This window comes from Aricia agestis, chromosome 5 (assembly GCF_905147365.1).
Source record: "Aricia agestis chromosome 5, ilAriAges1.1, whole genome shotgun sequence".
Lineage (NCBI taxonomy): Eukaryota > Metazoa > Arthropoda > Insecta > Lepidoptera > Lycaenidae > Aricia > Aricia agestis.
Window position 1 is genome coordinate 1,479,585 of NC_056410.1, and position 18,889 is coordinate 1,498,473.

Below are 18,889 nucleotides of genomic sequence, written 5' to 3' on the forward strand. Positions count from 1 at the left end.
TAGGGGGTTTCGGGGGCGATAAATCGATCTAGCTAGGAATCATTTCTAGAAAATGTCATTTTCATCGGATACCGAGCAAAACTCGGTCAAATAGCTATTTAGTATTTATTATACATCCATGGCCGGGAACTTTGAAAACTTTTTGTTCCGTCGGCCCCGGCTTGAGCTACCAACAGCCCATCAACTGAGCCACAGAGGTCGTTTACTACCAATAGGATAAATAATATTATTGCAATGTTTTCACGCTAGGCGGCTGAACCAGCACATACAGTAAGTAAATAAAAAGTTTTGGTCGATGTTTGACAACGTTTCTGTGAAAACAAAAATTTCGAAAATCGGTTCACAAACGGCGGGGCAATCGAACATACAAAAAAAATATATATCCACAGCCGAATATATAACCTCCTCGTTTTTTGGAAGTCGGTTAAAAATTCCGATATGACGTGAGCAACAACCAACATGTCGGATTGCTCTGTCCCGAACTTCGCTTATAATATTACCTTTTTCCGTAGCCAAATGGCAAAAAACGGAACCCTTATAGATTCGTCATGTCTGTCTGTCTGTCTGTCCGTCCGTATGTCACAGCCACTTTTCTCTGAAACTATAAAAACTGTATTAAGGTTTTGATACAAAAATGAAATAGGTAATATTAGGTTGGGGAAAAAGTTCAAAAGGTTTTTTATAAAGTTTATTTACAATTGAGTAAAGTATATACGAACAAAATGGCACATATATCTTGTTGGTTGCCACTTGCCAACACAAATGAGTACAAAGTTCATTAGGTTTCTTTCAGTTAGGGTTGCCATCCGTCCGGATTTCCCCGGATTTGTCCTAGTTTGAAGGTCGTCCGGGTTGCGTCCGGCCGGGTTTTTGAAATGTGTCACTTTTGACACATTTCAAAAACCCGGCCGTTTGGTTGAAATTCAGACACTTTTGATGAGAAAAATTTAACTTTTAAGTCATGCAGCAATAAACGAAAGATAAAAACTCGTTAAGCATACACACGGTTTCTTGCACGGACTTGAGTTAGTAAGATTTTTACAAATTCTTGTTGGAAAAGCAAAAATTGGCAAGACGTTATCGTAAATTCTGTTTCAGAGGTGTCCGGGGAAATAACCACATTTCGGCCAAATGTCCGTGAATTTTGTCATGCCTGACAGTTCTTCAGCTACATCGTAACTACTAATATGCCGATCTTGCTTTTTAAAAATGGCATCAGTTTTGTCCATAAAGTTAATATACCTAGCGGTATAGAGAAATAAAGGCCTGAGCAAGAGAGATGTCACTATCAGTAGGTAACACTGCACTGCGTGGTAAAAAGAGACATGACAGCAGCACTCTTTTTTTGACGTCCAGTAGGCACGTGCCGCACGTCGTTGACAATTTAAACTCATAGAAATCATGTTCAATCATGCTTGTGTAAGTGTATACCTACGTACACATATTGTTAAAATTCTGTTTCAGAGGTGTCCGGGGAAATAACCACATTTCGGCAAAATGTCCGTGAATTTTGTCATGCCTGACAGTTCTTCAGCTACATCGTAACTACTAATATGCCGATCTTGCTTTTTAAAAATGGCATCAGTTTTGTCCATAAAGTTAATATACCTAGCGGTATAGAGAAATAAAGGCCTGAGCAAGAGAGATGTCACTATCAGTAGGTAACACTGCACTGCGTGGTAAAAAGAGACATGACAGCAGCACTCTTTTTTTGACGTCCAGTAGGCACGTGCCGCACGTTGACAATTTAAACTCATAGAAATCATGTTCAATCATGCTTGTGTAAGTGTATACCTACGTACACATATTGTTACACACAGATGAAACCAATTTCGGTTTCGTTTGACAGCTCGAGATTGTTGTTCTATTCCGCTAGGTATAATATGAACTTTATGGTTTTGTCCGTAACAGGGCGACCAGAGCGACGTGTATACAGATACTGCATTAAGTATTATCATGGACCTACTAAACATAACAATTTCTTTCACAGCTTGTGTTGCATTTTTACCTTTTTTGTAATAAAATTTTAAAATGTAGTGAATTTCTTCATTAGAATCACTCATTTTAACAATAAGAAAAACAAATTAAAATCTCACATTTACATGATTTGAATTTGGAATTATTGTCTCCTGTAAAATTAAACATTTTTAATAATACCAAAATCAGCCAGATACAATTATTGGTATAGCCTAATAGCTCACAATTGACATAAAATATATGTCTCTAATGTCTAATGTGAGCTATTCCTATCTCTAGTAGGGCAAAACCAGAGATAGATCAAATATTGGGAATGGCCGTAAAAGATTTTATGACAAGTTCATAATATATTATATAGGTAGCGAATAGACTTTTTCCCCAACCTATTATTAAAAATTTTAGGAACCCCTGAAAAAAAATTTTTTTTTCATGTAACCTACGCTTGTATAAAAAAATAAAATAATGTAAAAAGCATAAGTAATTTTAAAACAAAATTAGCTCGATGCATTCCTTCTCCATAATATTATTTAAAACTAAAACTCAGATGCGAAATTTCCTGCTCCTACGTTTCCGCATTTTTCGTAAAAAGGGTTCCAAAGTTTTCGGCTCGCGTACCTATTATAATAAAAGATTTTTGTCGGTCGCGGTTAGCTGCGGTAAAGATCGGAACGGTACCTTTAGTTTATCTCCAAAGTGTTTCTATTCTTTCGCATTTCTATTGTGGCCATGCTAAAGGGGCTAGTGTACCTATAGTTATTCCATAATATTTTAGAGTTTTGAAATTGTAAAGGAAGCATAAACGCGAATGTAGATAAAATGTGATGTGAAGAACTTTAAATTCAATTATCCCTGAAAAAAGTACCTACAAGTCCCACAAGATAGATATGTAAACCAATTTCAGCGCAACAAACGGGGAAACACATTATATGACCAAAACATGGCTGGAATCTCAAATCTACATAGTAAAATGTAAAAAGAATTATGAAATTTTGTGACCTAACGGTCTGGACCAAGTTCAGTACAAAGTCTTAGTATCCCTTTCAAGGACCCTTATTTGCCTAGTACGTACTTTAACCCCATGCCGTTGAGAAAATTATTCAAATATTTGTATGCAGCTTTCAATTAATATGATTGTATACTTTGTGACTAACAGTGTAACTTACATTGTGTTAGTATTTGTTGGTAAGTAAAACAATAATTATTGCTGTGAACAGAAACGATAAAGAAAAGAAAGAAAAAAGAAAGAAAAGAAAGAAATAATAAATTGCAAATCATAGTAATTTGTCGTAACTATATTTTAATTGTTTTTAACGATTATTCTTTTATTATGATGCAATTGTATGGCAATATACTTATTCGAAGGTATATTTTTAATCTAGTGGCAATCCCTAAAATCCATTTGTGCTTATCCGAGCTAAAATTAACCGAAAAGAATGTAGATAGATCCATACTAATATTATAAATGCAAAAGTGTGTCTGTCTGTCTGTCTGTTACCTCTTCACGCCCAAACCGCTGAACCGATTTTGCTGAAATTTGGCATGGAGATACTTTGAGACCCGGTAAAGGACATAGGATACTTTTTGTCCCGGAAAAATGTGTGGTTCCCGCGCGGTAAACGGCGAATTTTGGCGAAACGGAGTTGCGGGCTCATCTAGTATTAGATAAACACTTTATTGCTCACATATAAATGCAGACAAACAGACTTAAAATACTTAAAAACTAACGGTGTTACCACAAAAAACTAAACATCTGTAATTGAACAGTTGTTTTGAGACCATTTTGTACTGAATTTTCCTCTAATCAACTGTTCAACAGGTGTTTAAATCTTTTGTAGTAAGACCATAGGACATTAATGTGGGCAAGGGTGGCCTTATCGCTATAAGCGATCTCTTCCAGGATATTCATGTATTATCGTGCCTTTTTTTCTACTGTGAAATTGAGAAATAACGCAATAGTCAATTCTGGGTTAGCTTTAATTCAGATCTTGGGCTTAAGTAGGTAACTTAATTGATACAATAATGATTGTTGGGATTTTTTTGTCCAATTAACGTTTATCAAAGAATAGCAATGCGCAAAATCGCTGCAAGATTGCGCTTAAACTTTAGGTGAATAAACCATTTAGTTTACCACCTCCATCGTGGATATCGAGATACAATAGATTTTCAATTGTTATGCGGCAGCCGGCTGCCGTTGGGGATTGATGGGTTAAAGCAATATAAATTATAATTACTTGTTTTCTTCCAGGTTGCGTAGCACGTACACCAAGCTCGAGAAATACCTCAACGTGCTCAGCTACTTCGGCAAACGCGATTGGGTGTTCCATAACGACGGCACCAGGAGTCTCATCCACGAGATGAACGAGACGGACAGACAAGTGTTCGACTTCGATATCAGCAAACTGGACTGGAACCGCTACGCCGTGAACTACATGAGCGGCGTCAGGCTGTACGTCATCAAGGAGTCAGTGGACACCATCGATGAGGGCATCCGAAAACAGAGGTGGCTGAAACTGGCCCACTACTTCGTCTTGACTGTACTTGTGGTGATGATGTTGCAGTTTGTATATTTAGTGTTGAGGTTTTTGTTTTAGACGATTTTTGGTTGTGGACGGCAGATTCTCACCTTGAATTATTGTGACCGCCTAACCTGTGTGTGCACTCGACAGGTATTTGCTCGCATCATCAGTCGCTTGATACAATTACCAACTTGTGACGTTGAAGATTACCTACTAAAAGAATACTAAACTCTACATTTTTATGTTATAAATTATTGCGGCGGTTGGGGTTTATGGTTGGGGTAGTAAAGTTGTCAGTTTTACCAAGCCATTTAGTAAATCCTCTTATTAAGCTTAATATTGTGCAAAGAAATCTTATGATCGTATGATGATTATTTATGGTTTTTAGGATTTGTTAATAATATTATGATTTCAATAGTAGAGTAAGAGCCTGCGACGGCCAGACCATCAGTTTAGGAAAGCTGAAATTTACAGGTAAGAACGACCAGCAACTGTGGAGTTTTGGTCGCGGTTACTTTAGGAGATATCCAGTTCTGAAAGTCTACCTGACCTTCGAGAAAGAATAAAGCTCAATTTCATAGCTTATATTCTTCGCGATATGTGGACGAATCTCGTCGTCCAGTGCCGGACATTTTTGACAGTTGCTTCCCACAGCTAGACACCCTCAAACTCTAATAATTTAAGAAAACTGGATACCTCCTAAAGTAACCGCGACCGAAACCCCATATTAATGTTGCTGGTCGTTCTAACCTCTGAAAAGTTCAGGTAAACTTTCAGCTTTCCTAAAGCACTTATTCCACCTTACTAAATTTAGACGTCTTAATAATTCAGTAACTAAATTTAGTCAAGTGGAATAGCATTTCGTAATTTTCTAAAATATGCTATTCCACGCGTCTAAATTTAGTAAGGTGGAATAAGTGCTTTTACTGAGGAAGGTCTGGTCGTCGTAGGCTCTTGGTCCATAGGCTTAATTTGCATATTCCAATAAAGGTTGTTAAATTATTATTATAGTAGGTACTGCAGAAGTGTCTTAGAACCGGTATTTGCCATTAAATAAATAATATTATGTTCGCGTTTTTTTTTCGCGGACTACTTCTAAAAATAATAATGTACCAAATTTTATTTTAATTAATATGTTATTGATTATTATTTATTGTTACTTCAGAGCAATGACATACCTGGTTATTTCGTGGCTGTGTGTGCTTTTTAGTTTATATTTAAAATTTATTATTACTCCAATAATTATTTTATAATTTAAAAATAGGTATGTTTGTGTACTCTGTAACATTGTACATAATAAAAATAATATAAAATATTTAATTGCTTATTGGTACTTAGTAATAATAATATATTATAGTAATATACTTATAATAATATACTTATCATCATATAGCAATTATCATCAATAATATGAATTAGGTATAAGTACCTACATAATTTTTAAGCAAGATCATTTATATTAGTATAGTAGTGATAAATAATCATAAACCATGAGCTAACTTCTTAAGAGGGAACGCGGGTGCAGTAGAATTTAAATGAAGAAACTATTGCCATCACACTTCACCCTGCGTCGGCACGTGTATTGTGATAGAGACAGATACAGTAAATCGAGGTAACGTAGTCCTCTAATTCCTCCTTCAAAATAGAGCCTATCTAATTTTTTTTTTATATCTTCAGGAATAGTGAGTCTATGCCTCTACGTTTTGATTTTATCTTAAATATCTTTCAAATTTGTTTTATGGTCGGTAGATTGGCGGGCCCGTACGGACCCTTCAAAAATCGCAAAAAATGAATACCCCATTCATTTTTTGCGATTTTTGAAGGGTCATATTTTTTTATTTACATATTATACTTTCATCTGTCACGAACTGTCAAACCATTTTCGAAAATACTTTTGAATAGTCTTAGATTAACGGCCGTTCCCAATATTTGATCTATCTCTGGTTTTGCCCTACTAGAGATAGGAATAACTCACATTAGACATTAGAGACATATATTTTATGTCAATTGTGAGCTATTCCTATCTCTAGTAGGGCAAAACCAGAGATAGATCAAATATTGGGAATGGCCGTAAGACGCCCATTTAGGGCGCTTGACAGACGAGCTATTATTAGTAAATTTAGAAAAAATCGAACGTAGAAGCATAGCTATCCCAATATTGTATAAAAAATCATTTATCTAAAAGTATTCCCCAATTTACTTCCTGGACAATGGTCCAGGGAGTAAATTGGGGAATACGTTTGTATGGAGAAACAGTGCTAGCGTACCCTCTTAGGCTTCTTGCGCAAGAGTTAACGGCAAATTTTTCAGACAAACCTCAAATGACTATATTATATAATTTGCTATCCTGTTTCACCTGCTTTATGCATACCTACCTAATATGTTACCGTTAATGTGCATAAACCAGTTTAAAGACTGCAGATTAACGAGGTATTCTGCAGTTTATCTGGGTGAGTCTCTTAGATTCTACCGAAAATCTTTATTAATCAATGTGTTCTTCGTGGTTGAAACTAAAATAAAACTAAAATGTTTATATGGACTGTCTTCATTATGCATTTTAATTTTTTATATTATTTGTTATATAATATCGATCTTCTATTAAAATTCACCTCAAATCTACCAAAAAGTGGAAATCTATGTGAAGTGTGGTCACACTGTTGCCGGGGCGCAGCGGGTTTGTCGGGCCTTGCCGGGCCTTGTTGCATTGACGGAAATCCACTGCGCCCCGACACAGTGTGCGATACGCGCATCCGCTTCCATACAAATTGTATGGAGGTGGATTTTTGCGATGAGCCCCGGCACGGCCCGTCTCAATGGGCTCACTCCTTTACGGTAACACATAATATAATGCCATAGTTCAAACTTAGCTAATAGCTTGTAAGTTAGTGCTTGTATATATTATGGAAAAATTGCTCATTTTAAATGCTCATGTACATGTTGAAAGTTTTGTAGTAGAAAATAGTAGAATAAACTTTTGTGATCATTGGATGTGTGTTTTAAATTATTACCTGCCGAGATCTACCTATTTTCTATTTAAAAAGAAGTAAGTATTATGTTTATGTTATAGCTTTTACAGCTGCTCTTAAACCGCTGGGCTAGGGTACCTGTGATCTAGAATAAATTGTTTAACCTGTATGTATTCTTTGTTCTGGTAAAATTTTATAAATATAAAAAAATACAGAAGACATGACACAGTCAAATTTAAGTCACATGCAAGAAGGTCACATGTCATTCCACGTGTATTATATTTCTCTATCTGTCATTCTCTGTTTGATGATGACAAATGCATTTTTACGATTTTATTTTTCTTACCTTAATTTATGTTTCTGAAGTAAAAATAAGATCAGTAGATGCAGGAAAAGATAAGGCGTCGACTGACTTTGGAGGAATTTCCTTTTTCATTTCATTCAACAATACGTCTATCGATGACTATTACGTGAGGGTGATTCCTGGTGACTGCCACCTTACTGGAGACACAGGGGTTAACTTTACAGATGAAACCTGCAAGTGTGTTGTGCCTGCAGGTAAATTAATATCCAATTAGTATTTTAAAACAGCAAAAAATAGATTAAAATTAGAGTTATGTACTACTACTAATTACTAAATAATATTATTTTAGGGCAATCTAGAACAATAAAACTAAAAGCAGCAATATCTGAGAGTCTAACAAGTGATGATCAATGTTGGGTTTATATGCACATAAGACCATACTATCAAAACAATACAAATGTCATTGTTAAAATAATATTTCACTTTTCTTTATTAGAAGAAAATAGCCGAACAGAAATCTTTACTATAAATTGTGATAATACTAATATCCATGACGGCGAAACAAGTAGCTCTCGATCTGCGGATTGTGAAAGAATTCATAATGATGATGGAAAACATAATAAAAGAAGTACAACAAACAAATGTGTCAATATTTCTTCTACACTTTTAGAAACCAAAAATAAATACACAGTAGCAAGTAATTCATTAGCAGCCCATGCGATGGCCAAGCGTGATATACAAGCAAATGCCAAAGAATTTGAATCACTATTTAGTAATAATTACGAGAAAGAGACGATATCAAATAGAAAGCTATTCAGAGCTAATGAAACATTTGGTCTAACTGCTACCACAAAAGATTTTTGTCCTCGAAAAACTAAAAAACACCTTAAAATGAAACACAAAAAGTTAATTCATTCAAAAAAATCACCACTGAATCAAACGGTTTACAAATATTTAAAACAGTACTTATGGATCACGGCTCTTCTAGCTGCTATCACTATATTTCAGTGTATCTTAATTTTCACAATTTGTATGAGAAGAAAGTGCCCGTGTTTTGGTGAGAAACCAGTTATTAGTCACTTCTTTAGGACCTACCAACAGGATTCAGTTACTACACCGTTAATAAGCACAAGTGTTATAGATATTGAGAATTCAAAAAATCATTCTGCAAGTGAATCCTCAACAACCATCGCAAACATGAAATGTTATATGTCTTGCGATAAAAATAAAATTGAAGACTCTAAAACAAGCATATCCGATGATATTCTATCAAAGTTTATAAACAGACGTGACTGGAAAAACCGTTATAAGAGTTGTGATGAAAATGAATATACTAAGGATGAAAAACAAGATGATCAAATAGCACAAGTTCATTCAAATTATAACATCGATGAAAATATTTCGAGAGTAAATAAAGAATCTGTAGTCGCTAGTGGAGAACTAGTAAATAATGAGAGTTTTAATAAGAAAGGTGATTTAAATTTGTCAGTCAAGGAAGAACAATTCCATAGTTTCAGCTGCCACAATACACAGGTTGATTCAGAATCAACTATAGAGAACAAAAATCTTACAACTAATGAATCAAAATCAAGTGAAAAGGCTGCTCAGACAAATATGTCTAAAGATTCTATTGATGCCATACTTTCTGAACGTAATATATATTTAGCTGACGAAAATTTGTCTAAGTACACCCTCTCTAGTTGTTCCGGGAAGAATAAATCTACAGAATTAGTGAGCAAAGCTTCGAAGAACATCACTAAATATTTTAACACCCTTCTTCACAGGCGCTCCAGGCAAAGTTCTCAGTCTGAACCCGGGAAAGACAAAGACTTGAAACTGTTGCACATGTCCGAAGGTTCACTCTATTCCTCCAATGATTCTGAATGACTTGAAAACATTCGTGCGTTTTTATAATTTTATACTAGAGATAATATTATATAATTTATTTGGTATCTTCTCTTTTATTCAACTTTTTATTTTAATTAATTCATTAGCACGACACCTAACTCGTAGAACACGTAAGGGTATTAAGAAAAAAAACAATCGATTTTTCAAGATTTATATTATAAACAAGTATCGAATACAAAATCTCTTAATTATTATATGTACAAAATTCCACAAATATTCCGTGGACAACCCCAATGGAATGTTTCGGCGTCTCCGTCTTACACTTAAAGCTTAATATGAGCTCGCAGTATCTCGCGCGCTCCGTGGACTGGTTGACTATCTTTAGCGACATCTATTTCACTCCTAACAATATGGCAAACGTTTCTAATACTGCGTTTTGTAGGGTCCATACTGTAAAGGCAAGCCCCATGGTATCTAACAGAACATCAACTAGGAAATCATAATAATCAACTAGTCCACGGAGATTGTAATGCCCATACGCCCCGACTGGCAACGTTGTAGTGTTGTTCCAGCAACAGACTACTAAAGGTCTCGTAGTGGTTCTATCGGGGCACACGGACAGCCACACACACAACACAACACAACACACATACACTATATTCACATAATATTGCCTTGACTCCATCACATTGGAAGACATTCGGAAGACAATTTCGCAAGATATTTCTAAATTAAATTGAGCAAGTATTGTTGTTCATGATATGCAAACTTTTCATTTATATTGCTGTCAGCGCTTGTAAAAAGTTGATGCAATATAAACTATAATATTTAAAATATTCGCCTATACAGATAAAATCATATAAAGGACAGGTGCATTTTTAAGATAGGACAAGTTTAAGGGCTAGTTAAAATAGCAAAAAATTGACTACGCTATAGTTAAATGTTTAAGCGTATAATTTACACCTTAGAATATCAGCTGTTACTTGTAATAAAAACAATCATGTAATATTACTGGTAACAATATATTAAGGAAATATTAAAACTCTTTGTCGTCAGAAGCACAACGACAGATTTGTAACTTGCTTGTTAGTTATAGCTGGTTATAGTAATTTCCATCGACATCGCTTTCCGCAACGACTATCGGTGCTTACGATATATTTTATTGTTTTGTTTTAATCTCACATAAAGTTTATGAATCTCGCAGTAATTCAGTTGATCATAATGATGATTCACTCCTAACATTTATAACATCCACTGGTACACTGGGTAACTCTAAACCAAAAGATGATAAAATAAATGAAATAAATAACGTTTCGCATCCAGACACTAAAATAATATTATGCTTGAGCGAACATATCCAAGACCCACCTTACACCTTCTGAAATGATTTTAGCAGAATAATCCAACACCACGAGTAAAACATAAAGTAAAGATTATATAAAGGTTCTCTTGAGCTTCACTCGTCCCCTGTTGCTTTGTTTCCCAGTGGAACTAATGAGAATGATCTCGTTTGTCCCTTATCATTGGTCACCCCGGGAGACAAAGGGGGACAAATTGTTTATCTTGTGCCGTGTGGGTTGATTGCTAGTAGGACTTTACTATCCGCTACTACGAATATATTTGTACATTGTGTCCTTTAAATAAAAACAATTCGTCACGTTCGTTACGATCACATTTGAAAATTCACTCTCACATTAATTGGTCCAAACTAACGTTGAATGATCCTCGAAGAATATTCTGTAGCCTAGCGTTAAGAGTAGAATGTATTCAAGTGATCTCTATCGAATTTTCTGTAAATTTCATTTAAATAACTTCTAGTCTCGAAACGCTCTCTTCCCCCGCGAAAATCCAATAGACATAATATCTAACAGTAGACTAGCATTGCACATTTTCGCGGGACGTTACTGCGTTCGTTTAATTAATTCGCCTACTCCTATGAAACTTAAAATTACAATTATTGAAATTACAGTTGTCTTAATAATCGGCAATACATGATTTTCATCCACATAAAATTATTCATAAATCGAAATTTGTTATAAAGTAAAATATCATAAAATTTATTAGCAATATTTTTTGTATATAATATATTTAACTTTATATATTTTTATATTTGGCGGCACCTCATACCACATGTCATTATAAAATTGAGCAAAAATAGAGCGTCGGGGATGACGCACAACATTCACTAATATAATATTACGTAGGAATTACTAGTACATGGCATATTATATTTCGGTCGCAGGACGTTCAAAGTCTACTGGATTTGCAATTGAATAATCGCATTTCACCAACTATAATATCACTAAATTGTTTCACAACTTCACCACCGAAATAAAGCGTTTGGATCCTCTACACCATTTAAGAACTAACGGATGGCCCTCGGGCGGATCAGTAGTAGTCGTCCGGCACCGAGTACAGCCTGTGCTGGTGGTGCTCCGACATTATGAAGGTGTTGTCCGAGTCTATAAGCGACTCTCTCTCCGGCTCGGCGAAGTTGGACTTGACGAAGTCTCTGTTCAATCTCCCCTTCAGCTCGTCTATACTCCGGGTGAGACTGTCCCTCTTCTTGACGAAGTTGAGCTCCTGCAGGCCGTCCTCGTTGCCGTCGTCCGGCGAGGGATCGCACTGGCTCAGCGGCTGGTACATGGTGTTGTTGTGGAGCAGCTTCTGTGAGCTGTTGATGATGAGGGTGGAGCTTCTGCGGATCGTCTCCCGGCCCATCTCTACGATCTCGATAGGCTTGTCGCCGATCACGAAGTTCCTGTAGGCCTTGATGAACAGGTAGATCAGGATGCTGAGACCGAAGATGATAAGCGAGTATGCCAGAGTGGGGCCGGCCACCGGAGCAACGCGTGTCGCCAGGAAGACCCACCACCAGATGGAATTGCTCACACCTTCGATACCCTGGGCAAGAAATTTTACATTGAGTAAGGGAAAACATAACAAGGTATTATAAATCATTTTCTGTGTGATTACACTGAGACCATCGGGAAAATTAAAGGAGCTTTAAAAATTTTAGTGATTAAGCTGCTCTTCTCAAAGTAGATACAATTTTTCTGATTGTTAGTTACCTCCTGCAGCCACATGACGGGGAAGATGATGCTGGGAAACTTGTTGATGCCGTTGGTGGCGATGTTCTTGGCCTGGTCAACCTTCAGGTTCAGCTGGACCCTCACCTGGCCCTCGAGTGGCACTCCCAGTTTCTGAAAATGAGTTTATTTTTTATGAAACATCCGAGATTAGATCCGATCCGAAATTCAAGTTTCGATGAAATAAATAAATAAACGTTTATTCCCCCTTTTTTGAGCATTACACCACAAGACATTATAACGAAAAAAGAAAAAAAGTAATAATAATAATAAAACTAAAAAATCAAAGAAATAGAACGTACAAGGTTACAAACAATTTTGTCAACTAGGACAAAACAATAATTCACAATAAATATTACAAACAAAGTATCTATACGAAAAGACAATAACATATTATTTAATATTGGCACAGTAATATTTTAAAGTCTAACAAAAGGCAGGAAGTGTAATGATCAAAAACTGAATTGGCATCCACTCAGGTAATAACAGCGGTTCGCAGTCCCTGATTTTCAGTGGATCCAGACTGTCAGGCGAATGACAGACCACACAAGTCACCAGTCCATAAATATATTATACTAGCTCACCCGGCGAACTTCGTATCGCCTAACAGTCGATTCTTTAACTTTTGTATGGGAGTATAGAAAAGTGTTGTTTTTAGACTTTTTCAGGAAATTTAATTTTTTTTTAGAATTTTTCTCTCCGTAAGAACCATCCTCGTACTTCAAGGAATATTTAAAAAAAATAATTAGCGAAATCGGTCCAACCGTTCTCGAGTTTTGCGCTTAGCAACACATTCAGCGACTCATTTTTATAATATAGATAAATAAAAAATATAATATACTATGATTACTGCTGCTACTGCTTTATCTTAATGCGAATGGTCCCATTTTTACCTAATTCAGAGTCCATGGTCACTGTGATATTATAGTCAATTTATTTGTGCAAATAATTTAGCTGTGACTTAAATAGTAATTTAATTTTTTTTTGTTAATCATTAATTTAAACAATTCAACGTACCGGCTGGATCTTGAAATAGCTTTCGTGCTTCTCTTTTTCAGGCTTGAGTCCTTCGAAATCTTTTAGCAACGACGGATCGGCATCGTAAAAGTGTGGATATGATAAATACACAGGCGCATCTGGAAAAATACTTAAATTTTAAACTATTTCAACTTAAAAACATAATAAACTGATAAATACAGTAAGATATTGTATCTTGCAGAAACGTTTAGGTAATAGTTTTAAGACATATACACAGGCATTAATGTCACTTCACTTTTGCTTTTAAGTTCCTAAAAGCATAAGAGCAAGAGTATGTTGGTAATTTTTTTGTGACTTAACGAATTTACTAAGTGTTTTCTCTAACCATAAGAGTAAGTGTAACGTGAAAGTGTAAGTAACTGATCTACCTGACCTGACGCTAGCAGGTGATACTTACAGTACTGGCAGGGGCTGATGTTCTGCAGCCCCCGGGGTGGGCACCACTCGCTCTGGCAGTAGCACTTGTTGTCGGGGTTGACGTCCGGCGTCTCCAGCGTAGAGCTGGGTGGCGTGTACAGACCGGTCTGGATGCCTGCACAGATTCAAAATTATTCGTAAAAATAGTGTCGTGCGGTTACACCTTAAATTGCGGTGATCGACCTTAAGTTTAGGGTTACCCAGTGTAGTACTTATTTAATTTTTATTTATTTATTATACAATATACATTTTTACAGCTACTACAGCTATCCTTATATACTTAAATCCAATCCGATACAGTCATTTTGGTTAACTTTGAATTGCGATTTAACTTTGAACAATACAATAATGCATTGTTTTGTATTGTTCAAAGTTAAATCGCAATTCAAAGTTATCCAAAATGAGCGTAGCGTATTAAATATATTAATTACATTTTTAGGGTTCCGTACCTCAAAAGGAAAAAACGGAACCCTTATAGGATCACTTTGTTGTCCGTCTGTCCGTCCGTCCGTCTGTCAAGACCCTTTTTCTCAGGAACGCGTGGAGGTATGAAGCTGAAATTTATATCAATTACTCAGGTCTACTGTCCCTTGAAGCTGTGAAAAAATCAAACTTCTAAGCCAACGCAATCAAAAGATACAGCCGTTTATGCCGCAAATTTTCGACACTTCCAAGGGAATCAAAACCTACAGGGTGCTTCCCGTGAACTCAGAATCTTGAAATTTGGTACGAAGCAACGTCTTATAGCATAGATAAAGGAAAAATTACGAAAACCATAAATTTTTAGTTACATCACATAATATATATTTTTTTTAATAATTTTAAACTTACTACCCATTTCCTCATAAACGCGTAGAGGTATTAAATTGAAATTCATACCAAGTACTCAGGTCTATAATACCTTTAAGCTGTAACAAAATCAAACTTCTATGTCAACGCAATCAAAAGAAACAGCAATTTAAGCTGCATATTTTGAAACTTGCAAGTACTCGCAAGGGAATCAAAACCTAAAGGGTACTTCCAGTCGACCTAGAATCTTGAAATTTGGCATGAAGCAACGTTTTATAGCACACATAAAGGAAAAATTCCGAAAACCTTAAATTTTTAGTTACATTACAAAATATATACTCGATTGTCGTAATGAACGAACTTTGTAAACCTTGCAGGTTTGTACGGAACCCTCGGTGCGCGAGTCCGACTCGCACTTGGCCGGTTTTTTTGTATTTGTTAGACTTCATTTTAATGACATTACAGACACCCAATAATAGTTTCCGGAAAATGAAGTGGGCAATTATTTTTTTATTATAATTTATTTATATCAGCACGTTACCATTGCTGCCAACAAATTAAAAGCAGTTCATGGTTGAGGCAAGCAGCTGTAACCTGGTTTGATGCTTGTCCAGTCTCCATCTGCCTATCTGCATCTCCATGGTATTTTTGACCAACCAGACTTGCAGTTTTGTGTTGGTCATAAGTGCTCGCCTCAAACAGCTCCTCTGGAGCAGCAAGTAGCATGGTTGGAAAGGACTGAAACTCACCATCTTTGTATACATCCTCGCGGTACTGCAGCGGCAGGATCCGGCATAGGTCCTTGTCGTACACATACAGCATGTCCGACTTCGTCACCGCGCGCGGCGGGAAGAACGAACCCTCTGATGCTCTGGGGAAGATCACAATCATATTATCAAACACATTTATGTTTCTAATATTGTGTAAAATAATATTATCCATACAGATATTATAAATTCGAAAGTGTGTCTGTCTGTTATCTCTTCACGCCCAAAGCGATGAACCGATTTTGCTGAAATTTGGTATGGAGATACTTTGAATTCCGGGAAAGGGCATAGGATACTTTTTATCCCGAAAAACTCTACGGTACCTGCGCGATAAACGAACTTTGGCACAACGGATTTGCGGGCATCAACTAGCAATATATTTTATGAACTTATCCGAATGAAATATCCAGGATGGTTTTGACCTTCCCAAGAGACTAGGCCATGCTAGCTAGGACAACGTTTTCCTATCCATATAAATGGGATCCATTATTCGATCAACTACCTTATATGAAGTAAAATGTTAGTGTTAAGTTGTTTTGTCTTTTAAATTGATAAAATGGGTATTACAGAGCATATTTCGAGATAAAGCTTAACATTGGGTTTTAAATTATTGTAAAGCATTACCGGATATTTGGTTAACTTTTCAAACAGGAAACACGCAAAATCCACGCAAACATGCGTCTGTTGACTCTATGTCAGCCCAAAATATTAAAAGTAATTGGTGAGCGTTTTCCCAATCGATACGATATCTACAAGATGTGACAAAACTAAGTGACAAACTTTAGGGTGTATATATACGTGTTCCTTGTAGAATGCACTGTGAAAGTGGCAGCGCTCAAAAAGATTTTTTGTGATTTGTATAGGCAAGCGCCCCAGCGTCACGAGTTTTCCCATGCAAAAGTGAAAAAAAATGCTCTTTCAGCGCTGCTACTTTTACAGTGAACTCTATACATGGGACTCATACACATCCTAAAGTATTATCACTTAGTTTAGTTACACGTTGTATATTGGACGCAGATAGCCGTTAGACGACATCGTGTCCGATAGCCCAGAGCTGAGAGCTAATCTTTTATACTGTCGGATCCTATATCAAACTGAAAATAATATGATAAGGATGACGTATAAAAAGTATTTTCTACAAAAACGCCGTTGCAACTATAAAAGCAATACAAAATACTGTGTAGCGTTAATAAGTAAGTTAATCTTATATAATTATAAAATTCTCGTGTCACAATGTTAGGCCCCGTACTCCTCCGAAACGGCTTTACTGATTTTAACCAAATTTTATATATGCATATATATTCAGTGGGTCTGAGAATCGGCTACTGGGTACTTATTATATTTATAAGTGAATTTGTTGAATAAATAATAGTAAATTATTACAACTCGAGACTAACGACGACCATTGTTTGTGTGACGGGATAGCGATGGACGTTGTCACGGTAACATACTTATTTAGTCCCCTCAATAAAATAATATGGGCGAAATACTTGATTTATATTATGGCAAAGCAACGTTTGCCGGGACGGCTGGTATTTTTAACAATTATCAATTTGGATTTGGAAATAAAAAGAAAGATCCAAGTGAATTTTAAAGAAAAAAGAAATAGAAGGAAGGAAGGATATAGTGCCCGGTAAATTATGTTAAGTCACACTAATTGCCTATGTAGCCAGTGATACAAAAGTCCGGTTACGTAAACACAATATCTACATTTTCCAATTAGTTCTACCCTTATTCTAATTAATTTTATAGTCAAGTTAATGATGAATGTGGCAATACATTGTAACCCTCATGAATCATTACGATATTATAAACAATAAATACGGATGCTATCTACTTTAACAATTAGTTTATTTATAAAAAAAAATGTAACTATTGTCTGAGAATAACGTATAACAATAAGTACAAGTGACGACTGTTGAAAGTACAATCTGATGGATCTAAATAACGATGTTGCTAAAATGTACCTACTACCTGCCCTAGTAGACAAGTAGCAAGCAATTGTCGTAAACGCTAACAAAATGTATGCGATTTGACACAAGTCATCGCTTCGCTAGCGAATACTAATGCCAAATCCCATACATTTTGTGGCGTTGGTGTTGGCGTTTACAATAATCGCTTATTGCGCCAATCTAGGCCCTCGGAAGTGCAGAAATTATTGTTACCTTACGATAGTTGTAATAATCGAAGTATATCTACGAGATATTTTCTGCTCTAACACTAACGTCTTTATTAATACGTCACACCAATTATGTATTTATTTTATGGAACCATTAAAATATAATAAAATTAGGAAACGCCCAAATACCATATACAGCATAACAGGTTACTTCATTAAATTAATAATAATACCATCGTTAAATTATGAGTATAAGGTAAATAACATACAGCCGTAGCCTATTAGGTACTTCGTTGATGGGATTCTTGATAAGGTTTAGACAGATTATTATTTATTGCTTTATTGAATTTATGGCTACGCTCATCTCGTGTTAGTTTGTGCGTACTTATATTTCTACGGAAATGGGGAATTACGTCACTGTACTAAGTTTTCTCGCGAATTTGTCCAACGCCATTCATTGACTCATCTCCCGGAGGTTCGCAGGACGGTAGGAAAGTTTTAGCTTTGTATTTCTCCGTCGAGAAACAATTTATAGATAACAAGGAAGATGACTAAGACCTACCCGCGTCTAGATTATAATTGCTAATCGGTCTATCGCATCTAATTCGTCAATAAATACGAACTATGAGAGATGACATAATATTCGTGATTAACTTTAACCCAGACTAACCCATTAAGGTAAACATAGCTGAAGGACATTACAAGTAATCATATCACAATATTTCGCAATCCACTTTAATATCTCGTCTTGAACAACCATTTACTAACAAATATCGTGTAAAATCCGTCATGATATTATGTTAATAGATCATTATAATAAATGTAGAAACATTCCACAATACAATCCACGCTAAAATGTAGAATCAGCAATTCAGCATAGACAGTAAACAAAATGTTTTGTTCGAGCGCAGTGTCGCCATTTTAGTTTTCGGCACTAAATCTAGTGCATTTTTGGTATGTTCAGTGCGCATCCAAGATTTTTAGTGCATAGTGCAATTTTTAGTGCTTTTTTCATGTCTGCTCTTTAATTATAAATAAATTGATATAGTGACCTTTTTC

The 18,889-nt window shown here is 35.8% G+C and overlaps 3 protein-coding genes across 3 annotated transcripts in view; 2 read left to right on the forward strand and 1 right to left on the reverse strand.

Moving 5' to 3' along the window:
- LOC121727400 (fatty acyl-CoA reductase wat-like) overlaps positions 1 to 5,009 on the forward strand; it is a 71,434-nt gene extending 66,425 nt beyond the window's left edge. The window contains exon 11 of the mRNA XM_042115235.1: positions 4,223 to 5,009. Coding sequence (XP_041971169.1) covers positions 4,223 to 4,568 — 346 coding nt within the window. The 3' untranslated portion in view covers positions 4,569 to 5,009. The remainder of the gene's footprint in view (positions 1 to 4,222) is intronic.
- Positions 5,010 to 7,773: 2,764 nt separating this feature from the next.
- Positions 7,774 to 9,715, forward strand: LOC121727409. The gene is made up of 2 exons (XM_042115248.1): positions 7,774 to 8,017; positions 8,113 to 9,715. Exons 1-2 carry the CDS (start codon positions 7,777 to 7,779, stop codon positions 9,648 to 9,650), a joined length of 1,779 nt encoding a protein of 592 aa, XP_041971182.1. The 5' UTR covers positions 7,774 to 7,776; the 3' UTR covers positions 9,651 to 9,715.
- Positions 9,716 to 9,810: 95 nt separating this feature from the next.
- LOC121727398 (scavenger receptor class B member 1) overlaps positions 9,811 to 18,889 on the reverse strand; it is an 85,450-nt gene continuing 76,371 nt past the window's right edge. Inside the window, exons 10-14 of the mRNA XM_042115230.1 lie at positions 15,694 to 15,815; positions 14,136 to 14,270; positions 13,718 to 13,836; positions 12,683 to 12,814; positions 9,811 to 12,515 (exon numbers count right to left, since the gene is read on the reverse strand). Of these exons, the coding sequence (XP_041971164.1) occupies positions 12,000 to 12,515; positions 12,683 to 12,814; positions 13,718 to 13,836; positions 14,136 to 14,270; positions 15,694 to 15,815 (1,024 nt within the window). The 3' untranslated portion in view covers positions 9,811 to 11,999. The remainder of the gene's footprint in view (positions 12,516 to 12,682; positions 12,815 to 13,717; positions 13,837 to 14,135; positions 14,271 to 15,693; positions 15,816 to 18,889) is intronic.